Genomic DNA, 27,648 nt, shown 5'->3' on the forward strand with positions numbered 1-27,648 from the left:
TTAGGATGTTGAACGGCTCCTCGCTGTTCGGGGATGTTGACAGGAGTTATCTAAATGGTGCGAGACCTCTGGTTGTGATTTATCACGCCCAAGTTATTTATACCGACACCTTATTAGGTGAGCGAGCTGGGTTCAACCTAGCATTCCTATACAATTTTTTCTCTGGTAAATTCATAGCAGTTATTACCTTAGAAATGATGTAAAAGGAGCATTTCACTGGGCGGCACAGGTCTCTCGCCCAGAAATATATTTTTCCTACGTCAAAATCCCTTTATTGGGCTTAACCATGTCGTCCTGATGGAAGTTACCAGATAATTACTTGAAAGTACTATATCTGTGGGTTTGTATAAGTGCCTTTACTTTGAATGAGTTCCTTATATGGTCTCCTAGACCTTTATATATGACATTACTGTTATTTGTCATATCCACTAAGCTTGGAACTAGCTTAAGGCTTCCTGCCCCCTGCAGGGAAAGTGTTAACTTCGACTATAAGGATTCAAAGTTTGTATCTCCACAGGGACGGACGGTAAATCTTAAGAGATTACCCTTTATCCCTTGGAAATCTGTACTCTGATTTCAAGTTGGGCCCTTCTAGGGTTTAATTAAAACACTAGTATGCTTTATTCGTCTGTTACTGAGATAGCAGCAATAAGACACAAATACGTTCAGTATTTTACCTTGTAGCTAAATTAGCAATTGTAGTTACAATCAGGTATGAATGTGATCCGGCATTGAAAACACATCAGGGTCCATATTTTCTCCTTTTGGGAAAATATGTAATTTCATCAAAATGATGCCACTCAATAGAGATGTGAAACCAAATCTGACTGATCTGTGCAGATTTTTGAAATGCATGAACAACGTGACGCAACATTCACTCGGCACTGGTGTTATCGGTCAGATATGCACCTATGTGGAACAGTGTGTTAATCATAGTTATGATTTGCACTTGAGGGTAAATATACCCATGCACCAGATGCAATGGAAAGTCCCAAAACAGTTCACTGTTCGTCGCAGGCTTAGATGACGGGTTCTTTAGAACTACCCGCCGCCACCACAACATGTCTTATCTTATGTACTTGCTTCGAATAGTGTTGGAAGAAGTTCCGTGAAGAAGCAATTTTCTTAGGATCATGAACAGCGGGTGAGCTGCCACGATCCGCTCTGCGATTAAGTAGGTGAGCACTGCTCTCAGTTATTTTAGGGATAGATTTTTTTATCCTAAGGTATCGCCTCGGAAGAGCTGTCCTTCCTTGATGTCTGAAGTTTTACGAAGATAGACCTTAAGACCCCCTAATGGGCATAGGGAGACATCTTCCTTCAGTGGGCAGATTCTCTAAGGACCCCACCTTTTAGTGGGCAGCCCGTTTTGGCGAGAAAAGTAGGATCGGGAAAGGATTCAGTTCTCCTTCTTCTGTGAACTGAATATGGCATATATTTCATTAACTCTAGCCCCTTTAGAGTAAAATCCTCATTGTTTAGGTTTGAAGCATAGTGTAAGACTTTGACCAACGACCATGTAATGGGCTTTAGAGGGGTTGTCGGCTTGGGTCTAGTGTATGCTTTGGTACCTTAAAAAAGGTTTCGCTTATGAGGTTCGTCTCAAAGGCGTATAGAAGAGGTCTAGTCAAGGCCGACTTCCACGTGGTTATCGTAGTGGAAGTCAGGCCTCGTTCAAGTAGGTAAAAGAAGAAAGAGAGACAGAAACCTGTAGAAATTTCTGTTGGTCCCCTTGTTTTCACAAGGGGTGCCCCTTTCTTCCATGACAATTCACATTGTCTCCTGGTTGGACTTGACTTGTACTCTACAATGAAGTCGGTCATATTCTTCAAGATCCTGAACTTTTGTTCGCTGCTAGGGCAAAAAAATCCTGAAATGCAAGTTGTTGGTTCACGGGGAAGAAATGTAGCAGCCGACTTCTGCACCAGATTTGATAAAGCTGGGTACGGCAGAGGAAACAGCTAGTTTCAATTCTAGAATTAGAGGAAACCAATTGTTTTTGGGCCATTTGAGGGCCACTACAGGAGCTGTTCCTTTGCAGGATACTAGCTTGTCGAGGACTTTTAGCAGGAGATTGGTTGGTGGAAGCAGATACATTCGATTCCATCCGTTCCAGTCAAAGGACATGACGTCTATCGCTTCTGCTTTAGGTTCTCGTAAGGGGCTACTAGTTCTAGTTGTCGCTCGTTGCGAAGAGGTCAATCTGCAGTTCCGGGACTTTTATCTAGGGACCATTCTGTTTCTATCGGCTTTTGCCTGGATAGAGCATCCGCCGTCACATCGCGGAACCCTTGAAGGTGAACTGCTTGATAATGCCATCTACTCTTCCTTGCCAGGCAGAGGATGCCTAACATCACATGGTTGATGTGAGGTGAACTCGAGCCTTGTTGATTAGACATATATTATCACCTCGTTTTTGAGAGCCAATCTGATGTGGACTGTTCTGCGAGGAGATAGTCTCCTCAATGTCATGAGGACTGTCATAGCCTCCAAGATGTTGATGAGAAAGTTTTTGGACTGGAATGATCAATTTCTGGCCCTTTCCTTTCATACAGATGGCCTCCCCGTTCTTTCAGGGAGGTTTCCGTGTGTATCGCCACTGATGTTTGTGGTGGTTGCAAGAATATTGTCTATACTAGACTCTTATTCATTGACCACGGCATCCATAGCGTGCGCAATCGGGTCGGTGTCAACCTTGTCGATTTCTTCAAGCGTTTGATGCGTATCTTCTCCAGACTCCTGGCGCATCCTTTGGCTGTGCTTCTTAGCACCGGGTCTGTCACTACTGCAAACCGGAGAGCGCCCAGTGCTTTTTCCTGTTGGCATTTTGAAATCCTCTTGTGCTGGATTAATCTCCTGACAGATACCGCTATTTTTCTCGCCTTCTTTAATAGAATAGAGAGGTGTTGTGACTGCAAGTTCCCATGGATTCACAACCATTGAAACTTGTGAGCTGGAGAAAAACGAGACTTCTAGCGACTGGTCTTGAGGCCCAGGTGTTCCAGGAACTGGATCACCTTTCCGGCCGTTTGCAGACAAGTAGTCTTGGATGCTGCCCGCACCAGCCAATCGTACAGGTATGCTACTACCTGTACTCCTTCGGAGCGCAGGTGCTGGACGATTGTGTCCGTGAGTCTTGTGAATACCTTTGGGGCTATATTTAGTCCAAAGGGCATGGCTGTGAAGACAAATTTTGTCCTCTGTAGCCTAATTTTAGGTAGGAGAGGCGGCTATTAGCTGGTAGGTGTCAGTAAGCATCTGCCAGGTCTTTTGAGACTATATACGCCCCTTTTTTGGTAAAAGGGTCCTTATGTGTTGCATTGTAAGTATCCAGAACTTGTTAATCCTAATGAACTTGTTGAGTAGAGACAAGTCTAGAATGACTCTGTGTTTGTACGAATCCTTCTTGGGAACATAGAACAGCCTTCCCTGGAATTTTGATGGACTTCACTTTCCTCATTACCTTCTTATTCAAGAGTTCTGAGGCATATTCTTCCAATAAGGGGGTGTTGGAATTTTGGAAAGGTGGGGTGGATTTCGTTCAATTTCCAACCAAGTCCATTCGTAATTTGGCTGTGGACCCAGGGATCGAAGGTCCAACGATCCAGAAAGTGGAAAGCGCCTCCTACCTAAAATCTCACATTGTTTAGAGGTTCCTGAGGACATATTTCCATGACCTCGTCCTCCTCCATCCTTGGGGCAAGTGCTTTTCAAAGCCTGGAATAAATACAGGTGACTGGCTACCAGCTGATGAGAGACCATCTAGAAGGTGGTTGACAGCTGGACTACCATTTGAGGCACCGTGATCATGGTCACGTTCGGAAATTGTGCAGTTCTAATGATGATTTCCTCTTTGACGACATGCCCCATTTTTGGAGCAGGTTCCAATTCTCCGTGGTGGCTTTGGTAATGACCTCTTGGACCATTTCCTGTGGGAAAGGGTCTATGCCCCAGATACATGATGAAATCAGTTTTCTGGGTTCGTGTTTCACCGTTGATGCGGCAAACACATGGTCTCTACCGGTCTTTTTTTGACCTGAGAAAAAACCTACAAATCCATCACAAGGGTGGGGCATTACTAAAGGCCTGCACACATTTCCTAAGCGGTTCTGACGAGACAGGGAGGCGATAAGCTTATCTTTCGTCTCCTGTTCCCTTCTCAAGGGATGGTTTGGCAACTTTGGAAGGTTCTCGTTAAACTGCTGACCTGCTATCTCCCGATCCAACTTCGAGACAGAGAAGGTTAGATGTACTTCTTTCCACTTCTCCTCGCAGGTGGGCATAGCTAGAGACCTTTCTCTAGGATTGGGCAGGGTTTGCCCTCTTCGACTGCTCTTCTTACACAGTCTAGGGCTTCCCCCGAAAGGGAGGAAGGCTCATGAGGAAGGAGCAATGACGGTTGGATGCTTCTTGTTCACTGCTGAGACTTTGGAGTTATTATATCCGGCCCCTTTCTGGGTCTTGGTAAGGATGGCTTGGGCCTTGTCATTTCGAGGACAATGACTTCCTTCGGTATAGCCTCCTCGCGGGATGTAGGTTCATCTCGTAGTCACACAAAGCAATCTGGGTATGCTAATAGCTGGGCCAGAACTGAAGCTCTTCAAGGGGATTGGGCCCCAACTTCTAGGAGATATAAAGCTTCCTATTCAACCTGGGCGTGTGTTCCGTCTACCCCCAGGGGTTGGTTCGGAACAGTGAGGGAGGACAGATATTTTAGGGGGCTTAGTGGAGCCCCTGGAAGCACCAGGGCGTTTCCTTCCCTGTACCCCTCTTTTCCTCTCTTTGAGATCTTGCTTATTCTCCTCTTGTTCCTTCTGGAACAGTGTCAGCATCTGCTGGATCGACTCTAGGAGCGTTTCGCTCCTGCCGGACTGTCTAGCCAGTTGGGGAGTTGAGGTTGGAGAGGTTGACGGCATAAATTAATATGCCGGCACAGTGAGCTGAGATACCTCAGTCATCGTCAAAACAGATCCTTCTTCCTCCATGGGTGGTTAAACTACTCCTTATACAGGGCCTTCTTGCAGTAGGTCCTTTCTGGTGTCAATGGACGCCTCTGACATCCGATCTTGGTGGATGTCGAAGCCTTGCAAAGCCTGTTGATATCTGTGTCCACAGTTCGTTGGATAGAGGGAGGCTGGACCTGTGCCTGAGGCACAAACATATTCGATTGAGCCTTAGGGAACAGTAGGCACTTAAAAATTTGTTAGGTATGTAAGGTCCCTGAAAGTTCATCTGGAAGCCTCATACTCACCTTTGTTGGGTTTCCCTTGCTGTATCCCTTGACTCCATAGTGTCAGGGATGTCTTTTACAAAGCCATTGGTCAGCAAGGTCAAGCGATTGGAGTGACCTTTCGGGTCCCAGAACCTCAGGGATCCAGATACGATGCGGCAGGGGCATAAGACCCGTACATCGTATGCCCACAAAAGTTCTTACTCTTGTGGTTGCAGAACACCCCTGTACACTTCGTCATCGGCTTCTCCTGTAAGGGAGAGAAGGGTGAATGAGTATTAGTTTGTTTATATTATTGATATAATATATGCTAAAAATATGGGTTCCAGTACCTCAGGGATCCAAATATGATGAGACATGCACATCTTGTGGCCATAAAAGGTCCTACTTTTGTGGGGTAATTTATCATACTGATAATTATTCACATGTAGTAAATAGTAATCATTACTATTATAATTATAGCTTAGGATAGTAAGCTAGAAAGGAAATAGGAAAGACACATATCTGTGTTTCCTGTCCAGGCAATTGCTATGACCTCCCTCAATATTAATATTTTAAAATTTTCTTATTAGGGAAATACAGGGTGGAATAGCTCTCGTACATAGAGCTGTAGTCAGTGTATACTAGCACTAACTCTCCCACAAATGAATATTAATACTGTATGGTAAAGATTTTTATGTTCTGATGATCTAGGATACATCAGAATGTTGAAAGAATACTTCACTTAAACATTTGCTTAGCGGTCTCAACAATGGACTGTGAAAGGATACACAGAATATGTTGGAAAATCATACTACTGTATATTATATACTGTAGTTTTCTAACTGCTGTATTTCTATACTGCAGGAATACTGGCTACTGTATAGTCTTATACTGTAGTTCTGCCGGCATACTACCGGCTAGGCTAGTACCTGGCGGCACTAACCGACAGAGAAAGAGAAAGAATGGATAGAAGGGCTACCGTATTATTATAGTTTAGTACAATAGTAAGGGTTGTAGGGACTACTGTCTCTACTGCCTTCTTTCCAGAATGAGGATTCAAATGGAAGGGGAAAGAAATGATATTTTCATAATAAAATAAATTTTTTAACATACTTACCTGCTGGTTATATAATAATAGCTTTATTCTTCTGTCTGGCAAAAATTCAAAACTCGAAGCAATCGCATAGATATGCCAGGTATACACTAGCGCCACCACGGAGCTAGGTCGAACTATCCCTCCTAGTATCAGATTTTCCATGCCCATAGGTCTCTAGAGGGGAGGAGGGTGGGATTTTAAGTTATATAACCAGCAGGTAAGTATGTTAAAAAATTAATTTTATTATGAAAATATCATTTTTAAACATTTAAACTTACCCGCTGGTTATATAATAATAGCTGATTGACACCCTTGGTGGCGGGTCAGAGACAGCAACATTAATGGAATTTCACTTAAGAGTTTAAAACAAAACTAGCTTAAGGGTTCGTACCTATCAAGGAAGCTGACTTCAATGGTTCTCTGCATTAATAAGTCTGCTGTCCTTTGAGAACCAGCGATCCACCCAGGGGGCTGAAGAACTCTAGGAGCTGTCAAATAGTGAATAACCTCTATGCTGACAGGACTTCAACTAATACCCTTGTTCCGGGCGCTCTCAAGGAACAAATGACTACCTGGCTAAGTCAAAGATTGCGGAAGATTGTCTAACAATTTCCTCCAATCATAAAAATATATACAAGTTCCAAGAGGGGAAAAGGGTACTAGGGATTAAGGGAGTGTAGTGGTAGATCCTTCACCTACTACTGCATTCGCTGCTATAAATGGACCCAAAGTGTAGCAGTCCTCATAAAGAGTCTGGACACGTTTTAAATAAAGTGATGCAAGTACAGATTACTTCTCCAAAATGTTGTATTCATCATACTTTGCAGAGAACGATTTTGTTTAAAAGCCACAGAAGTTGCCACAGCTCTAACTTCATGAGTCTTAACTTTCAGGAGCTTAAGGTCTGCCTCACCACAGTGTGTGTGAGCTTCTTTAATCAAAAGTCTTATGAAATATGATAAGGCATTTTTAGACATAGGAAAAGCAGTCTTTTTGACTGCATACCAAAGAGCTTCTGAATTGCCTCTTAAACCTTTAGTCCTGTCTAAATAGAACCATAGTGCTCTAACAGGACAAAGAACCTTCTCCAGCTCCTCACACACCAAATCAGAGAGGTTAGCAATTTCGAAAGATTTTGGCCATGGGTGAGAAGGACGTTCGTTCTTGGCTAGAAATTCAAGCTGCAGGGAGCATTTAGCTTTGCCGTTTCTAAAGCCAATGTTTTTGCTAAAAGCAAAGAACTTCACTGACCCTTTTAGCTGTTGCTAAGCTTACTAAAAATAGTGTCTTTAAAGTTAGATCTTTAAAAGAAGCAGAGTTCAAAGGTTCGAATCTGTCACTCATAAGAAATTTTAAAACCACGTCTAAATTCCAGGCTGGTGAATCCTGTTGACGTTTTTTAGAGGTTTCAAAGGATCTAAGGAGATCCTGAAGGTCCTTGTTATTTGAGAGGTCTAAATGTCTATGCCTGAAGACCGCTGCTAACATACTTCTGTACCCTTTAATGGTTGAGGAGGAGAAATTGTGCCTTCTTCTAAGCTCTACAAAGAAATTGGCAATTTGAGCTATAGAGGTATTGGATGAAGAAACTGAGTTAGCTTTACACCATGCTCTAAAAACTTCCCACTTGGATTGGTACACCCTGATAGAAGAAGTTCTTCTTGCTCTTGCAATAGCCTTGGCTGCTTCCTTCAAAAATCCTCTAGATCTTGCAAGTTTTTCAATAGTCTGAAGGCAGTCAGATGTAGAGCTTGGAGGTTTAGATGGTTTCTTGCCAATTGGGGTTGTCTGAGAAGATCTATTCTCAATGGCAAGCTTCTTGCAACATCCACCATCCAACCTCTTGACAGCCAGAAAGGGGCTATTAACGTCAATCTGGTTCCCTCATGAGACACAAACTTTTGTAGTACTTTGTACAGCACTTTGAATGGAGGGAAAGCGTACACATCTAGGTGTGACCAGTCCATCAGAAACGTGTATGTGTGACGCTTCGAGATCCGGAACTGGGAAGCAATAATTCTCTTAGTCTTCTGGTTTTTGAAGTTGCGAATAGATCTATGAGAGGGCGACCCAAAATCCGCCAGAGTTTCTTGCATACATCTAGATGCAGTGTCCACTCTGTGGGGAGAACTTGAATCCTCCAGCTGAGGCTGTCTGCACTCACATTCTTTTCCCCTTGAATGAATCTTGTCAACAGGGATATCTTTCTTTGATGTGCCCAAACGAGAAGAGTTCTTGCCATCTCGTAAAGTGGTCTCGAATGCGTTCCCCCTTGTTTCGCTATGCAGGCCAAAGCTGTGGTAATGTCTGCATTGATTTGTATTACTTTGTTTAGTACTAGCTTCTCGAACCCCTTGAGAGCCAACAGGACTGCTACCAGCTCTTTTTGATTGATGTGGAGACTTTGCTGTTGTTTTGTCCACACACCCGAAATCTCTGACTTTCATAGTGTTGTTTCCCACCCCGAGTCCGAGGCGTCTGAAAACAACACAAGGTCTGGGCTCTTTTGTTCCAAAGAGAGACCTTCCTGGAACCTGTTTATGTTGTTCCACCAATGAAGGCACTCTTTTATTGGTTCCGTAAGAGGAATGCTCTTCTTGTCGAGGCTGTCCTCTTTGTTCCAATGGCAATTGAGATGGAACTGAAGGGGTCGTAAAATTAGTTTCCCCAGACACACAAATTGTTCCAGTGAAAAGAGTGTTCCCAGGAAACTTATCCACTCCCTCACTGAACAAAACTCCCTTTTTAGAAAGACACAAAGCCTTAGGAGAGCCAGCTGTATTCTTGCAGGTGATAGAAAAACCTGAAAAGTCAGACTGTGAATCTCCATCCCCACATGAAGAATCTTGAACAGTATGTGACTGACGTTGGATGTCACGGACTTGTTGCTCGACGTCACGTTCAGCTTGACGCCCGACGTCACGTTCAGCTTGACGCCCGACGTCACGTTCAGCTTGACGCCCGACGTCACGTTCAGCTTGACGCCCGACGTCACGTTCAGCTTGACGCCCAATGTCACGCTTAGCTAATTAGCGATCCTCGCCGCGCTTGGAAGGTAAACGCTCGAAGACATGCTTGGCCGTTTGATGTCTGGTATCAAGAGAAGCAGACACTCAATGGGATATAGAAGCCTTATCACACTGTTCAACATTTTAGCTTGCTAGTAGGCCGCCTGTGCGACAACACGTCCTGAAAAGAATCATGACGAACCATCGCTTTGCTAACAGCAGGCTGATAAGACTGCATAACGAATGAGAGCTGTTGCTTCATGCCAGCAGCATAGTCCAACTAGGATCAACATTAGGTGACACCGGTGTAGAAAACTTTGATCGCGAACTCGCCTTCCTCATCGCTTACATCAAGCTCTGCATTTCAGCAGACGGAAAACAGTCTGGCGGAAGCAGCGGTGCCTGTACCATAACACCAGACTCAGGAACAAGATCCTTATCAGTCTGAACTAAAGCTTTGCCAACTTCTGACATCCTGACAGGCTGTATAAATACAGCAAAAAAGGGGTACTGCTTTCTCTTACAAAAGCCCTAATGCACTTCCTGCTGTTGCAGCTGAACGTGCTGCTGCACCAACATCTGCAGTTAGGTTCTTTATGCTGCATTGAGGACGCGCTAAAGCACTGCCCTGTCAGCACTGTCTTTTTGACTTTGTTACTTTTCTCAGAATGATTCATTGTTAATTTATTCTCATAATTTATTTATTCCCTTATTTCCTCTCCTTACTGAGCCATCTTTCCCTATTGAAGCCCTTAGGCTTATAGCATCTTGCTTTTCCAACTAGGGTTGTAGCTTGGCTAGTAATAATAATAAAATAATAAACAGCGAAAAACTCTGAAGGCGGAACGAGGAGGAGCAGGTACAAAATAAAATGGAAACTCTTCAGAAGAAACTTTCATGAGTTTCTGAAAGCCATTCCCTTCCTCCTACAAGTCTCTAACCTAGGTAGAGATGTCTTGTTTCCTAGGAGTCAACTCCTTAAGGTTCTGAATTCTGCCTCCATGCTTTAGAGGTTTAATTCTAGCACTCCCAACCAAGAATTAGTTCAAGCAGGCCCTGGTCTGAGAACATAATATCTTTCTAGTTAATATCTATTACTTAATATAGCGCCTGGCGTAACAATGTTTCAACGCTAGACACTTATGGTCATGTAGACATCAAGTTCTACTTGGTGTCATGCAAGCTCTTGACGCTTGGCGCCACGTGACTTTCAGAACAATAACACTTGCAAAAAAAAAAAAAAAAAATATAAAACCACACGCTCGCTATTCAGACGCTCGGAGCTATGCCGATCGCGTCTAGTGAACGCTTGATGACCAACGCTCTGTTGTTGTCACGCTCAGCTTGGCGTGAGGCGTCACGTTAAGCTTAGCGCGATGGGTCACATTCAGCTTGGCGCAAGGCGCCATGCTCAGCCACCTGGCGAGCACCATCATGCTCAGCTGCTTGGCACGTGCCATGAAGTTCAGCTCTTTTAAAGAGGTAAGAACATTTGAATGCTCATTACCTGTCAAGAATGATTCTAATTTTGTTTTCAGCTTCGCGCCTGATGCGCGCCATCGCTTAATGTTAGAAAACACATTTACCTCGCCTTACCTACAGCGAGGGCGAGCGTTCTGGGGATCGTCAACAGAAAACGCTCGAGGAGACTTCTGCTCGGGTCTTACAAGACGGGAAGCGCCAGGCTACGCCTCTCGCTTCCCTTCGCTGCTCGACTTTACTTCTCCCATGGGTCCGGGAGCTTGAAAGAGGTCTAAGGCTAGGATAACGACAGGTCCTAACAGAAGCACCCTCCACTGTATTGAATAAAATTCACTGCACTAATTTAGCACTAAAAATTTGCATTTTTGACTCTTTGGTATAAAACCAAAAGTATACACGCCCGTAGAGGGAGATCTTACTATTCTGTCAAGGGCTTGAATGGGAATGCAAGTCACTGAATCCCATATAAAATGTGACAAAATATTTAATATAAAATATTAACATATTACATGAATAGATATAGGAATAAAGAATATATCTATATATTTAAACCAACCCTTAATATTAAGGGGGTTCCAATAAAAGACAAATAGTCACATTTAACAATTGGAACATTTATAAATATTATACTAAAAAATTTAGTATTCCAAAAACGAACAAGTAAACAACGATACAAAGAATCGTGAGACTATATCGATTGTCATGAATACTACGTTATATAAAAATTTACTGAACGCTAATTCTCTTTAATCTTTGTAAACAGATTAGCTAAAGAAAACATACTAAAATGACCAATATATTTGGAAAATGACATATTCCTTTAATCTAATATAACTTAAAAACTTAGTTTTTAAAGAAAAATGTACTTTTCATAACTATCAATACAAAGAGTAATATACTGTATACTGTAACGATAGACTGAGGACTGCGTAACATAAATAAAAAGGAACACTAGAAAATCTTTAAAACAGATCGAAGATTATCCAAAGAAAGCATACCAAAAGGAAAAAAAATTCTGAAAATAACATAATCCTTTTATTTCATATAACTAAATACTTTGTAAGATAGTACTAACTTATCATTCTTTGTAGAAAAAGAAAGAAAATGCAAGTCATACTCAAGCTTACGTCAAATGACTGACTTCATCGATGAGGCGAGATGTTTCCCTATTGCCATATGCTTTCGTTAGTTAAAAATAGGTTGAAAAATTTTTAATCCTACCTTTTGAGCTATAACACAGCGATAAAATATCAAACAAAAACCTAATAAGCGAATGTTCAAACCCGTAACAAGAGTACATCACCAATATACTGCTAAAATCCAGGTTAAACACGAGTAAAATTGATTTCTATGTGTCAGTATGGTGGCAGAAGAAAATCTGATACTAAGAGGGATAGTTCGACCTAGCTCCGTGGTGGCACTAGTGTATACCTAGCATATGCGATTGCTGCGAGTTTTGAATTTCTGCCGGACAGAAGAATAAAGCTATTATTATATAACCAGCGGGTAAGTTTAAATGTTTAAAATGTATTCATTCTAGCTTCCATCCAGCCACAATATCTGTTATCGGCTGCACTGCCGATTACAGGGTTTGTGGATGGCAGTCCAAGAGTGGACTGAAGAATACTCAATGTTGTAATGGGTCTCCCACCGGCAGCCGTTATGGCCGGCACAACCTTTCCCGGAGCCTTGCTTCCATTAGAGGAAAGGTTGAAGCGGCAATCTAGACGCCTTTGTACAATAATAAGGGTTGTAGGGACTACTGTCTCTACTGCCTTCTTTCTAGAATGAGGATTGAAATGGAAGGGGAAAGAATGTATTCATTCTAGCTTCCAGCCAGCCACAATATCTGTTGCTGGCTGCACTGCCGGTTACAGGGTTTGTGGATGGCAGTCCAAGAGAGGACTGAGGAATACTCAAAGTTGTAATGGGTCTCCCACCGGCAGCCGTCATGGCCGGCACAACCTTTCCCAGAGCCTTGCATCCATTAGAGGAAAGGTCGAAGCGGCAATCTAGACGCCTTTGTAGGAGCCCGGTCGGCATCGTAATCAGCCCGGCAAGGGGGGAGAATGTAGAATACCGGCCACAGATGTGTCGGCCAGGCCGTCACTAAAGGACAGAATAGGAAGGGCAAGGGTCTTATATTTTTGCATAGAAAGAAGGCCAGCCACTGGCGCCGTCTTGGGTGGCAGTAGAATAACGATTCCTCAGCCTAAAACATTGCCGGATATAAGACATGTCTTCTAGACCACAAGGGAGAAGGTGGCGGCAACTGTACTATCACTTTCGGTTGTGGACTAGGGAAGCTGGGCTTCCTATGCCAGCAACTGTGAAACCGGCAGGGGAATGACTAATCCCCCATCGGTAGAGTTGCCGACAACAAGACTGGAAACTCTGAGTTACTGTTGTAATTCAAAGTCGGGATACTCACCGGCAAAGAGGATAGAGAGAAACACTATCTCAGTCAAGCCAGAGTACACTACTCTATGGCAAGACCAAAGATAGGGTTGCCGCCTAATGGCAGCACTCAGAGGGAAGGAAGGGTTTATCCTTAAATCTCTAAAAGAGATGAGTATCAAATTATGTTATTAATTCTAGGAGATGTGCTATCTCCGATTGAATTAATAAAACGATACAAGAGGATAAACGGGGATAACGTTACTAAAGTATACTAAAACGCATTAGGCTAGCTTAACTCGTCGGGATCTTGGCTACGCTACGTCACCGAGGCCCTATCGTATACTCTCGAAACGTTTAACAGAAGAGGAAATATTACATGTGTAATCTTATCTTCAATAGTATAATTTGCCTAAATAGCTATAATTCATTAAAGCTAAATACTGGGGACGTCGTACTACTAACTAAATAAAACATTTATGGCGTACGACAGCGGTCCAAAATGGCCGCCTCCGGTGATGGCTCTGCTCCACTAAACACATCTAAATTATGCTAATTCAACCGTGAGAAGGGAGCCAAAAATTATACACAGGAAAGATTAAATACTCAACTTTCCACAGGATGAAGATGCTGGAGATTGCATTGTAATAATCCAATAGTAACAAAACCGAGAGCAGTTGGGAGATACACCGTGCTTAATTTGCTACTACAAAAGGAATAGTTTGCCAGGGTGGTACAGGGAGGGGATTCACCGGGTAACCTTGATAACTGCTCCCCTTCAATTTCGCCACTCTTCCCCCTCAAAGCGAAAACTCTATTTGGGGTGAAGATTGCCATGTGTCGTATCAAGAAATACGGCCCCTGATATTATGCGATATCCTTAAAAGTTATATTAAAGATACTCGCGCCAGGAGTTAGAATTCTGGAAGCCTGTGGTTAATTCTCTGGGAGTATCACTGTAGCCAAATATCCCTTAGAAAGCTGCCTAAAGGAACCTTCCAACAGAACGACATGGCTGAGCCCAAAAAAGGAAGAATATATGGAATTTTCATTATTGGAATAATGCCACTCGTTGTAGATGTGAAACTGTCTGACTTGCTCAGATTTCGGATATGCGTGAACACTGGTGCAAACGTCCACACAGCACTGGTGTTATTGGTCAGATTATGCACCTGTATAGAACGGCCTATTAATCATCGTAATGATTTGCACTAGAAGGTACGAGTACCTAATCACCCAATACACTGTTTGGTCCCAAAAACAGTCCACTGTTCATCGCAGCACTAGACAACGGATTTTATGACACTACCCGCCGCCACCACAAAGTGTTTTATTTTGTGTACTTGCTTCGCTCAGTATATGAGCGGAGTCTCTCAAAGTCCTTGTGTTAAAAGAAATTCAACGAGGAAGCAACTTTTCTTGGATTGTGACCTGTGGGTATGCTGTTAGAATCCGCTCTGCGAATAAAGTAGGTGAGCTTGGCTCTCAGTTGTCTTAAGGATAGGTTTGATCCTGAAGTTTCGCCTCTGAAGAGCTGTCCTCCCTTGAAGTCTGAAGTTCTTCGAAGATAGACCTTTAGACACTCTACTGGGCATAGAGAGACATCTTTCTTCAGTGGGCAAATTCTCCAAGGACCCCACCTCTTAGTGGGTAGCTCATTCTTGGCCAGAAAGGTAGGATCAGAAAAAGGTTCGGTTCTCCTGTGTCTAGGAACTGAATGTGGCCTTCGTCTCTGGACAAGGCCACTATTTCACTAACTCTAGCCCCTGAGGCTATTGCAAACAGAAAGATGACAATCGACATTGTTTAGGTTCGAAGCATAGTGCAACACTTTGTCCAAAGACCACGTGATGGGCTTTGGAGGGGTTGCCGGCTTGAGTCTAACGCATGCTTTTGGGATCTTATTGAAGATTTCACCAGTGAGGTCCACCTCAAAAGCGTACAGAAGTGGTCTAATCAGGGCCGACTTACACGCAGTAATCGTGGTGGAAGCCAGGCCTTATTCATGTAGGTGTATGAAGAAAACGAGACAAATCTATCGATATTTCTGTTGGATTCCTTGTTTTTACAAAGGACACCCATTTCTTCCAAGATGACTCATTGTCTCCTAGTCAAACTTGACTTATGCTCTTCAATGAAGTCAACCTTATCCTTCGAGATTCCAAACTTTTTGTTCGCTGCTAGGGCGAAAAAACCATGAGATGTAGGTTGTTGGTTCTCGAAGATGAAGCGTAGACAGTCGACTTCTGGACCAGTTGGGATAAAACTGGATACGGCAGAGGAAACAGCTTCAGAATCAACTCTAGAACTAAAGGGAACCAATTGCTTTTGGGTCATTTGGGGGCCACTGCTGCTGTCCCTCTGAAGGATATCAGCTTGTCGAGGAGTCTTAGCAGGAGACTGGTTGGTGTAAACAGGTAAATGGGATTCCACCGTTCCAGTCGAGGGACATGGCGTCTATCGCTTCTGCTTGAGGGTCCGTATAGGGGGCTATGTAACGAGGTAGTTTCTTGTTGTCGCACGTTGCGAAGAGGTCGATCTGCAGTTCTGGGACTTTTTCCGAGATGAAAGCGAATGAGTCTGCGTCTAGGGACCATTCTGTTTCTGTCGGCTTTTGCCTGGATGAGCATCTGCCGTTACGTTGCGGAACCCTTGTAGGTGAATTGCTGATAAGTGACATCCCTTCCTCCTTGCCAGGTAGAAGATGGCTAGTATCACATGGTTGATGTGAGGTGATCTCGAGCCTTGTTGGTTTAGACATTTTACTATCGCTTCGTTGTCCAGGACCAATCTGATGTGGATTGCTCTGCGAGGGGATAGTTTCAACGTCAGGAAAACTGCCATAGCCTCCCAGATGTTGATGTGAAAGGTTTTGAACTGATGCGACCAATTCCTCTGCACTTTTCTCTTGTGAGAATGGCCTCCCCATCCTTCCAAGGAAGCGTCCATGTGTATCACCACTGATGGTTGTGGTGGTTGCAGGGGAACTGTCCGTGCTAGGCTCTTGGCTGTTGACCACGGCCTTAGTAGCGTGTGCAATCGGGTCGGGGTCGACCTTAGTTGATGCGTATTTTCTCCAGACTCCTGATGCATCCTTAAGACGTGCTTTTAGCATCGGGTCTGTCACTGCTGCAAACTGGAGAGAGCCCAATACTCTTTCCTGTTGGCGTCTTGAAATCCTCTTGTGATGGATTAGTCTCTTGACAGCTCCCGCTATCTCTCTCCTCTTCTTGCATGGAATGGAGAGGTGGTGTGACTTTAAAGTTCCATTGGATTCCTAACCATTGAAACTTTTGAGCTGGAGAAAGGCTAGACTTCTTGAGATTGATATTGAAGCTCAGGTGTTCCAGGAACTGGATCACCTTTTTGGCTGCTTGCAGACAAGTAGTATTGGATGCTGCCCACACCAGCCAATCGTCTAGATATGCTACCACTTGAACTCCTTGGGAGCGTAGCTGTTGGACGATTGTGTCTGCTAGTTTCGTGAATATCCTTAGGGCTGTGTTCAGTTCGAAGGGCATTGCTCTGAAGACGAATTTCTTCTTCTGTAGCTTGAATCCTAGGCAGGAGGAGAAGGGGCTGCTGATAGGGAGATGCCAATAGGCGTCTGCCAGGTCTATTGAGACTGTGTACACCCCTTTTGGTAGAAGGGTTCTTATGTGTTGCAAGGTAAACATTCTCAACTTGTTGTTCTCGATGAGCTTGTTGAGTGGAGACAAGTCTAGAATGACTCTGAGTTTGTCTGAGTCTTTCTTAGGAACACAAAACAGTCTTCCCTGGAATTTGATGGACTTCGCTTTCCTTATTACCTTCTTGTTCAAGAATTCTGAGGTATATTCTTCTAATAAGAGGGTGGAGTGTTGGAAGAATTCTGGAAAACGGGGTGGAGTTCTGTTCCATCTCCACCCGAGTCCATTCGTGATTAGGCTGTGGGCCCAGGGATCGAAGGTCCAGCGATCCCGAAAGTGGTATAATCTGCCTCCTACCTAGAACCTCTCAGTGCTTGGGGGGTCCTGAGGACTTGTGTCCGTGAACGCGTCCTCCTCTGCCCCATGCGGGGTTTCTGGAGGAACCTCTTCTTTGGCCTTTTCCTTTATAAGGACGAAAGGTGGTCGACTGCCTCTCAAAGCCAGGATTAAATGCTGGCGACTGGATTACCAGCTGTTGAGGGACCATCTGGAAGGTGGTTTAGGGCTGTGCTACCAGTTGAGGCACCGTGGCCATGGTCACGGCCAGATGTTGTGCAGGTTTATGTGGTCTCCTTGCCTGTTTGTTCTTAGGTTAGGGACCTCCATCTGAGGAAGCTTTTCTCTTAGATGTCATGCTCCACTTTTGGAGAAGGTTCACATTCTCCGTGGCTGCTTTGGCTATGACTTCTCGGACCGCTTCCTGCAGGAAAAGGTCCTTGTCCCAGATACATGATGAAATCAGTTTCCTGGTTCATGTTTCACTGTTGCCGAGGCAAACACGTGCTCTCTACAGGTCCTTCTTGACTTGATGAAAGCATATAAGTCCTTCACAAAGGTACCCATGTGAGACTTAGTCAGGAAAAGAAACATTTCTGGGGCATTATGTAGGCCTGCGCACATTTCCAGGCAGTTCTGATGAGAAAGGAAGGCTGCTAATCTCTCTTTCGTCTCCTGTTCTCTCCTCAAAAGATAGTCTGGCAACTTGGGAGGTTCTCATTGAACTGCTTGCCTGCTATCTCTGGATCCAATTTTGAGCCGGAGAAGGTTAGATGGACATATTTCCACTTCTCCTCGCAGGTAGGTACAGCTAGAGAGAATGGCTTTCATTCCTCTAGAGATGGGCAGGGTTTGCCTTCTTCGATTGCCTTAATGACAAATTCTAAAGCTTTCTCCGAAAAGGGGAAAGAGATGGAGGAAGGAGCAACAAAGGTGGGATGCCTCTTGCTCAGTGCTGAGACTTTCGAGTTGGTGTATCCGGCTCCTTTCAAGGACTTTACAAGGATAGCTTGTGCCTTGTCATGTTCGAAGACAATAACTTCCTTTGGTACCGTTTCCTCACGGGACGCAAGTTCATCCCGCAGTCTCACATAACAGTCTGGGTAGGCTGAAAAGCTGGGCCAGAACTCAAGATCTTCAAACAGTTTGGCCCCCAACTTCTCTGAAACAAATAGTTTCCCATTTATCATTAGGCATGTGCTTCGCATACCTCCATGGGTTGGTTTCGGAGCAGTGAGGAAGATCTGATACTCTAAGGGGCTTAATAGAGCCCCTGGAAGTTCGGGACGATCCGTTTCCTGTATCTGTTGCTTACTCTGCTGGATGGATTGTTTCATCTCTTCTTGTTCCTTCCGGAACAACTCCAACATCTGCTGGATCAACGTGAAGAGTGCTTCGCCCTTGTCGACCTGTGTAGTTGGGGTTGAAGAGGTTGACGTCATATGTTGAAATGCCGTCACGGCAAACTGGGGGTTCTCAGTTACCGGCGAAAAGGGGCCTTCTTCCTCCGTGCGTGGTAAAACCACGTCTCCTTCAGGGCCTTCTTGCAGTAGGTCCTGTTCTGTGTCGGTGGACACTTCTGACATCCGTTCTTGGTGGATGTCCATGCCTTCTAGTGCCTTATGGATGTCCGCGTCGATCTTCAGCTGTATGAGAGGAGGCTGGACCTGTTCCTGGGGCACTACTGCATCTGCTAGCACCTTAGGGAATAGAAGGCATCTTAACGATTCAGTAGGTAGGTAAGGTCCCGGAGAGTTCTTTTGGAACCCTCTTACCCACTTACGAAGGGTTTCCCTTGCTGTGATCCTAGTCTCCACAGTGACTGGGATGGCTTCTCCGAAGCCGTTAGTTGGCAGGGTTGAGCAGGTAGAGCAACCCTTAAGGTCCCAATACCGCAGGGATCCGGATACGATACAGCAGGGGGCATGAGACCTGCACATCGTATGCCCACAAAAGTTCCAACATTGTGGTTGCAGAATATAGCTGCGCACTTCACCATTGGCTCCTCCTGTAAAGGAAATGGTTTCAATGAGTATACAGTTTTTATATCATTGATATAAAAGCATACATTTTATTTGCAATAGCAATCACTATTGTAAATGGTAGCTTGGGAAAGTAAGCTGGAAAGGAAATAGGAAAGACCCATACTGTATCTGCGTTTCCTCTCCCAGGCAATTGCCGAGACCGCCGTCAGTAGTAATATTTTAGATTCCCTATTAGGGAGAATACAGGGTGGAAGAAACTCTAGTACTTAGAGTTAGGGTTAGCAAGTGTTTTATACAGGTAGTCGGAGACTTACGATGGAGATAGGGACCGAGAGGCTCATTGTAACTCGATTTCGGCGTATGTCGAACTAAAAACAAGAAGTTTCCATAGATTTATTAAGCTGTGTTATGATTCGGCAATCATCCGAGTCATATTTTATCAATATTTTCTTGCTGTATATCATTACAGTATTTAATTTTCCTGTTCCATAGTATATCTTATGCTCTAGTAAATCCCTATTGTATTCTATTTTTCAATTTCGGAAACATTTTTGCAGACAACAATTACCAACTTTTTTGTTTACCTTTGGTTGTGATCAGCTGTGCTGATGATCTGACGACCCAGCATTGCACATACGAATGGCGTATTGTTTATATAATTACGTAATTCATTTGAAATATATTCAAGATGAATATTATATACAGCACCAGAATGTTACATGATATCATGGTTTTCATATACTTAGCTTATAGCCATTATTTTTAACCAAATATGTTCTCTCTTTTTCTGTGTGTGAACGTGCGTTCGTATGGACAGTTAATTTTTAAAGCTTTATACAGTATTTAAATTTATATTATTATTAAGCCTTCATATTTCTCTAGAACTTATAGTATTTAATAGTGGTTTAATAAAGCATGTTTATGTGCTATTTTTCAATTTCGGGAGCATTTCAATATTTAACAATTACTTTGGTTTTACTATCGATAGCGATCAGCTGATCTCCAGGTCACACTACTGAAATGCGATTATGCGTACATAGCATTATTTATGTAATTTTCTTATTTGAAATATCTTCATAATTAATCTCTCTCTCATTGTTTATGGCATTTTCTTATTCAAAATATCTTCATAATCAATTAATCTCTCTCTCTCTCTCCGTATTTTGATTTTTAATTCCCTGTTAAATGGCCACATTTCTTTGAACATTATTAGAAATTCTTTGTATCATAACTTGATGTTTCGATTATGGGAATATCAGTAACACATCAAAAGGAAATCACTTGCTTTGCCAATCACCTTCCGCAAGAAATATGACGTCATCAGACTATTTTTCTTAGATTTGTGGTAAGTAGTACTATTCTCATAACTACTAATACAGACCACTAATCATTACTTGGTGTTTCGATGATGGGAATACTGTAATAAGATTACTATGTAACACGATGAAAGGAAATCATTCGGTTTGCCAGCGCGCTTCCACCAGAAATATGACGTCACAAGACGCGACGTAAACTCGACAAAGAATGACTTGTAAAATATGTAAATAAGTTTTCTTTTTTCTTGCAAGAAGTTAATGAAAATACTAACTTACCAAGCAAATGTATTTCATTTCCATAATGCAAAAGGTAATATTATTTGTCCTATTATTTTACTTTATTTAGATAAACATCGATCTATTACCAGGTATTAAATAAAACAGCGTAGAATCAAATTTACGATACGTAGTACTCATGACAATCGATTCTGACCCATAAAATAGTTTGTATCGTTACTTAATATTTCGATAATGGGAATACTAATATTAATTGTTAGCCTCTTGGAAGGAAATCACTGTATTGCCCGGTCGCTTTCCGCCAGTAATATGACGTCACCAGACATATATGAAATTGGAAGATATTAAACTGTTCTTGATACACTTTTTACTGAAAATAGATACTGTATATTATCAATAAAAGAAAATAATAATTTACCAAGATAAATCAGTTTATTTTTATACAAAAAATAGATTACTTCCAAAGAAATATTTGTCCAATTAGCATACTATTTCCGATAGACTTGTGACGTCATCACCCTGAAAAAATCGTTGTAAAGTCGAATCATCATAAGTCGCATAGGTCATAAGTCAAGCACTACCTGTACTCACTTATCCACCTGTAGTATATTAATACTGATCGGTGATTTATTAGGGTCCTGATGATCCAAGGATTCACCTGGGTGTTGAGGAGATACTTCAACCTCAACATTATATTGTGGTCCCAACAATAGACTGTGAAAGGAAACACAGAGTATGTTAGAAATTAATTGTACTACTGTATTTTTTTTATACTGTATACTGTAGTTCAGCCGGTGTACTACTGGGGTTAGGTTAGTACCTGGCGGCACTAACTGATAGAGAGAGAGAAAGCATTAGGGAAGGAGAGTTTCCTATTATCATGGTTTAGCACAACAACTGGAAGTGTAGGAGGACTATCATGCTGCCTACTGTCTCCTTGCCAGAATGAGAGTTCTAATGAAAGGGGTAAGAATCTTTCTGATTCTAGCTTCCATCTATCCACAATAGGCCTGCCGCTGGCTGTATTGCCAACGACAGTAATTTTGGGTGGCAGACCAAGAGAGGGCTGTAGACTTCTAAAAAGTATGTTGGGTTTCCCACCGGCAGCCGTCAGGGGCGGCTCAATCTTCCCCCTGTGACATTCACTTCCGGTGAAGGAAGGACATATGGAGGAATGTGGTTGAGGCGACTGGGCTAACTGCCGCCGGTAGGGTCCTGGCCGGCAACGCAGACAACCTGGCATGCCAGGATGACTATCAAAATACTGGCGAAAGAATGTTGTATAAAGGACAGAAGGGGGAAGGGAAAGAGTCTTATAGTTCACTGAAGGAGAGGTGGCGGCAGGTATGCCATCTACCTCCAACAGTGGACCAGGGAAACGCGGCTTCCTGTGCCGACGACGTCGTCGGCGGCAGAGGAGACATGAATCTTTTGCTGGCAACATGTTTGGCGGCAAGATAAGGGCACCCTGAGTTAATTACCATCTATCCCAAAGCCAGAATACTTCGACAGCAATGAAGAAAGACAGTGTTTAGTTACTATCTAATCCAAAGCTGAGCTCTACTCGACGGCAATGAGGAGAGACAGTGGTTGCCACCTGTAATGGCGGTGGTACTCAGGGAGGGAGGAAGGGTTTAGTTTCTTTTCTCTAAAAGAGAATATCGAACATTATCCGTAATGCCAGAGGAAGTGAATCCTCACCTAAACTAATAATGAACGATAGGGTGAAGTTAAACGTAGGAGGTTACTTTACTAACGTATATATACACGAGGCTAGCCTAGCTCTGGAAGGAACCAGAGCCATGTTGGTACCGCCGTGGATCATGGCAAGGTTGGTACGGCTGGGGCTCCCGCCGAATACGAAAAGTAAAGTTACATAATCGGAAGAGGAATAATAATTTTTGTGTATGCACTATCTTCCCTTGTATAATTTGCCTAACTACCTGATATTATAGCTAAATACCGGGAAATGTCGCCTTACTAACTAAATAACATTTAATGATATTCGGCAACAGCGGTGGTAAAATGGCCGCCTCCGGTCATGGCAACGCTCAACCAAACGCACTTAAATTATATGAATTTAACTGTGAGAAGGGAGCCTAAAATTATACACAGGAAAGAATTAATACTCAACCTTCCAGAGGATGAAGATGCTAGAGATTGGATAATAAATTCTGATAAACTTGCGATAAAACACCGGGAACACTTTGGGAGAACACCTAGCTTAATGATACAAGTTCAAGGAATGGTGGCCGGTAGTAGTACGGCTAGGAGGTTCACCGGGGTTCCTTTCTTTCGCCACTCTTCCCCCTGACATCAAAGAGTTAAATCTATTTGGGGTGAAGATTGCTATGTGTTGTATCTAAAAAATACGTCCCTGATCCCTTGCGATATCCTAGGTCTGATACTTGCGCCAGGATTTAGAATCCTGGAGACCTTCGGTTTATTTCTCTGGGAGTATCAGTAGCAAATATCTCTTAGAAAGGTTACCTAAACGAAACTTCCATCAGGACGACATGGCCGAGCCCAAAAATGTCTTTATAGATTCCATGGTCTCCAGCAACTTCCAAACTGACAATGGTTTCCTCTGTGGAAACTTCACTTACAGCAGAATAATTGAATTAATCCTCTTTTACTGTGGAAAAGCCCGAGAAGTAACTATCACTACTACCATCTTCAAATATAGAATCCTTTTAAAAGGGATCAAAAGAAATTTTTCCATATTGACAAGGACTTCTAACCTTTTTGATAACCTAAGTATACAAAGATGAACCAGAATCTTTTCAAAAGACTTACTCTAATTTATGCAAATACTCAGATATAACAGAACTCTGATGCCCAGGAGCCTCAGCCTCTTTGAGAAGGAAGCCATCATCATGGTGAATACTGTACTTCAGAAACCATCCTGAGACCAAACCTGGGGCATTTAAATTAGTACCTTTTTTATTTGTTTTATCGATTTGGGATGAACATTAACGTGAAAGTAAGCATCTGTCAGGTCTATTGAAAACAACTAATCTTTCCACACGGCCTCTAGGACTGTTGAAGGAGTTTCAATGGAGAACGTGATTAGAACTTTACACCTGTTTAGAAGCGAGACATCCAAAACTAATCTCCTCCCAGAAATGACTTGTGTACTAAGAGCAACCTCTTGTAAAACCTTGGGGAGGATATAAAACCTTTTCTATTACATTTTCTCTAGATCTTTTGTATACTTTAATGTAAAAATATGAGCTTTGGCTGAACTGTTTAGTTAACTTGGAAATGGAAAGGATTCCTTGTCAGGCAAGGGTTTAAAAACAAGAGGAATATGATACCGTCCAAGGATGGGGTTGAAGGGTTTCACAAGCTTGATGAAATTAGGGAGAGATTTCCATTTACTGGGACCTCTAGGGAAGGAATGTCATTATGTTCTTCTATAAGATTGACAAGGCCAGTTGGCAATGACACTGAGGTGTTTGTTCGAGCAAAACCCCCAAGGACTCCCTACTATTACAAGCTAAGCTACTACCCTAGTTGGAAATCCAGATGCTATGAGCCCAAGGGCTCCAACAGGGAAAAATAACCCAATGAGGAGAAGAAATTAGGAAATGAATTAAGTATAACAGTAATAATGAACAAATTGAAATAAGTCCTGTTGGCAATGACACTGATATGTGTTAAGAGCAAAACCCCAAGGGGTCTACCACATTTTCAAAAAGGCTCCTTTTATTACAAGTTAAGCTACAACCCTAGTTGGAAAAACAGGATGCTATAAGCCCAAGGGCTCCAACAGGGATAAAAACCATATGGGGAAAGGAACTAAATAAAGTACAACAGAAATAATGAACAACTAAAATAAAATATTTTAAGATCTTTCATAGATAAACTATGGAAACTTAAAAAAGAAAAACAAGAAAAAGAGAAATAAGATAGGATAGTGTGCCTGAGTGTAACCCCCAAGCAAAAAAATTCTACCACAAGATAGTGGAAGACCCTGGTACAAAGGCTATAGTATTACCTAAGACTAGAAAACAATGGAGCAAAGAAGAATTGTTTGGTAATCTCAGTGTTGTCAGGTGTATGAGGACAGAGGAGAATGTGGAAAGAATAAGTTAGACTATTCGGTTATGTGTAGGCAAAGGAAAAATGAGCCATAACCAGAGAGAGGGATCCAATGTAATACTATCTGGCCAGTCAATGGAGCCAACAACTCTCTAGCAGTAGTATCTATGGGTGGCTGGTGCTCTAGCCAACCTCCTACCTAACAGTGATAATTAAAAGTAGCCATTGAATGGTAGGGCAAATACAAAGGCTTCCAAGAAAAAATATCTCATAGCATCACTGAGTTTCAGAGGCTACCTGTACTGCATTATTAATCATACCTGTATGTAAATTGACCCTAATATAAGAGACTTGACTCTAGATGAACGGGGATATGAAAATACAAGTTCAATAGATTGATTGAGAATATCCAGTCACTATTCTGTAGTGCTAAAGGAACAGGAGTTGGTCTCCATGGAGAACTTTGTTACCAGAAGACTCCTACTAAGCATTGAAACATCTTGGACTGGTTTCTAGCTGCTCTTTGCCTTTACGACTGATGAAAGGCAGTTGTAAAAACCTGGGGATGTTGAAATGACTTCCTGTACGGCACCTTTTTCCAAAATGTTCTTGATTTCTGCTTGAAGAGTTGCAAACTTCATTGGGTTTCAATCCTACCTCTCACATGAATAAATTTATCACTCAAGTACTGGGCTCTTTTATGGAACATCCTAAAAACTCCTCTTAACATAAAACCCGTTAGTGCTAAGATTTTATATATTTCGTCAAAATTTATTGCCATATATAATACATTACTGGAATAAGTCATATGGGACCCCAAGGGAGTGAAAAAAAATCCTAGACATAAAATAAAGTCTTATGGGATTCAATGGGTTAATCGGACATATAGATAACTAAAAATATAAATAAGCTTGTGAATTGTATAAACTTGATAAACATACCTTCGATGCATGGGAAGATGGAGATTTAGTAGTTGCCTTAGTTGTGGTAAAACCATTGGCAACCATTCCATTTGTACCATTTTGATGACTGGCAGCACCATTTCTAGCATCCTTTATTCTCTTTTGCTGCTGGAAAAAAAAAGAATGAAGTTACAATAAAACTTTACACTTTATAAAATCATATTCATCCAATTAACATCAAAACTATCAGAGTAAACAAATTACGAAACTAACTTACTTTTTTCCTGTAGGCTTGCACATAAAACTGTCCAAAGAGCACAATAAAGGAGGACATGTAGGCAACAAGAGCATACTGCATCCACAATGGAAAGTCACACCCAACAAATATTGCACGAATACCCAAAACACCAGCACTGCTGAACTGAACCTGAAGTTAAAAGGAAATCACAACTTTATCTCAAAATATAAAATAAAATCTGAAAAAGTTAGTCATAAATTCTAATAAAATAACCTACGTAAAATACCTGCATTACACTAAAACAAGAGTACTTTATGCAAATTATCCGCTAGTTTAAAATAACAATTTTGCTTTCTCCTAAAAAACAAATTTTAAAAGTGCATTTACCTAGTTGTAAGAGAGTAGACAAAACAAATGGTGATAAAATTAAAGTACCAATATTTGTTATGAGAATGCAGGGGTAATGTGGTAGTAGGAGGGCTAACTGAACACGAGCACTTGGGAGATTTAAGAGTGAGAGAAACTGATATTTGTGCATTAAAAATACTATAAACCTTCTAAAAAAATGAAATGATTCTTAATGAGTATAAACCACATCAATGAAGATATGAACAGAAGTTTTCTTCTGGTTTGACCAGGTTAACCTGTTAAGCGTCACCCACGTGATAAACCGTTCACCACGATCTATTCGGTACCGCCTTCAACTGCATATTCCGTTCATGACTTTAATTGCCTTTTTCAAGCCGTCAGTCTCGTGATATTACGTTTACTCGTATAGTAAGTATAAGATCACCACTTGGCAACACTCAGCATATGGGGGCTGTAAATAGAAACTTATATGATGTCTGGCAACTATTTTTCTGAAGGTAGCTTGATGTTAGAAAACTGGTTTCCTCTCAGTGCGCTTTGGGCGTTCATGCGGAAAAGGTTCTTTGTAGTTCCTTTTGCAATGAACGGTCTAAAGACCAAGGTTATTTCTTTAGATGAAATGAAAGATATTCTTGTTGAGGAATTTGATAATGATAACCTGTTTGATAATAAGAGCACTAGTTCTGAATCCTCCAGTGATGAGTATATTGAAGAAACAAAGTTTTCTTTCGATGCCGAAAGCAAAAATGACTTCTCATTACTGAATGACTGGACAACGAGATTTCACAAAACTATATAGGAAAGGAAACGCCGAGAGAGAGAGAGAGAGAGAGAGAGAGAGAGAGAGAGAGAGAGAGAGAGAGAGAGAGAGAGAGAATAAAGTGGATAAATAATGTACAAATGTATGACGAACATACTGTATTTGAAAACTATACAGGAAACGATATGGAGAGAGAGAGAGAGAGAGAGAGAGAGAGAGAGAGAGAGAGAGAGAGAGAGAGAGAGAGAGAGAGAGAGAGAGAGAGAGAGAGGGGGGGGGGGACTTGTCCCTTTACTTTTGTTGCTTATCCAGGCGTAAGATTTACGATTGAAGATAAAAAGAACCCATTAGAATATTCAGTATTATGTAGCCTTTTGAAATGAAATATTAGTAGTATTAATTTTTTTTTTTTTACTCCACCATTTAATCAATATCCCTACTTTTAACTATAAATACGAATTATAAGCATAAAGAGATTATATTAACATTAAAAAATTATCATTAGTGAAATGACCGCTCACGCCAAAAAAAGCGTGACGGTACGTTAGCGGCAACCTGGTCCAGGGGGGACCTTTAACAGGTTAAAAGGCTCTATATAAAAACTGTATGGAAATTACAGGATGTAACTGAAACTGCC

General features: G+C 42.1%; 1 protein-coding gene across 2 annotated transcripts in view; it reads right to left on the minus strand.

The window, feature by feature from the left end:
- The window catches only part of LOC137655745 (very long chain fatty acid elongase 4-like), a 339,356-nt gene that overhangs the window by 22,626 nt on the left and 289,082 nt on the right, over positions 1–27,648 (minus strand). The window contains exons 7-8 of one of the 2 annotated variants that reach the window (XM_068389809.1): positions 25,922–26,071; positions 25,684–25,812 (exon numbers count right to left, since the gene is read on the minus strand). In XM_068389809.1, coding sequence (XP_068245910.1) covers positions 25,684–25,812; positions 25,922–26,071 — 279 coding nt within the window. The remainder of the gene's footprint in view (positions 1–25,683; positions 25,813–25,921; positions 26,072–27,648) is intronic. The other variant, XM_068389808.1, reaches the window with a different exon arrangement.

Source organism: Palaemon carinicauda, chromosome 16 (assembly GCF_036898095.1).
Source record: "Palaemon carinicauda isolate YSFRI2023 chromosome 16, ASM3689809v2, whole genome shotgun sequence".
In the NCBI taxonomy this organism is placed as follows: Eukaryota; Metazoa; Arthropoda; class Malacostraca; order Decapoda; family Palaemonidae; genus Palaemon; species Palaemon carinicauda.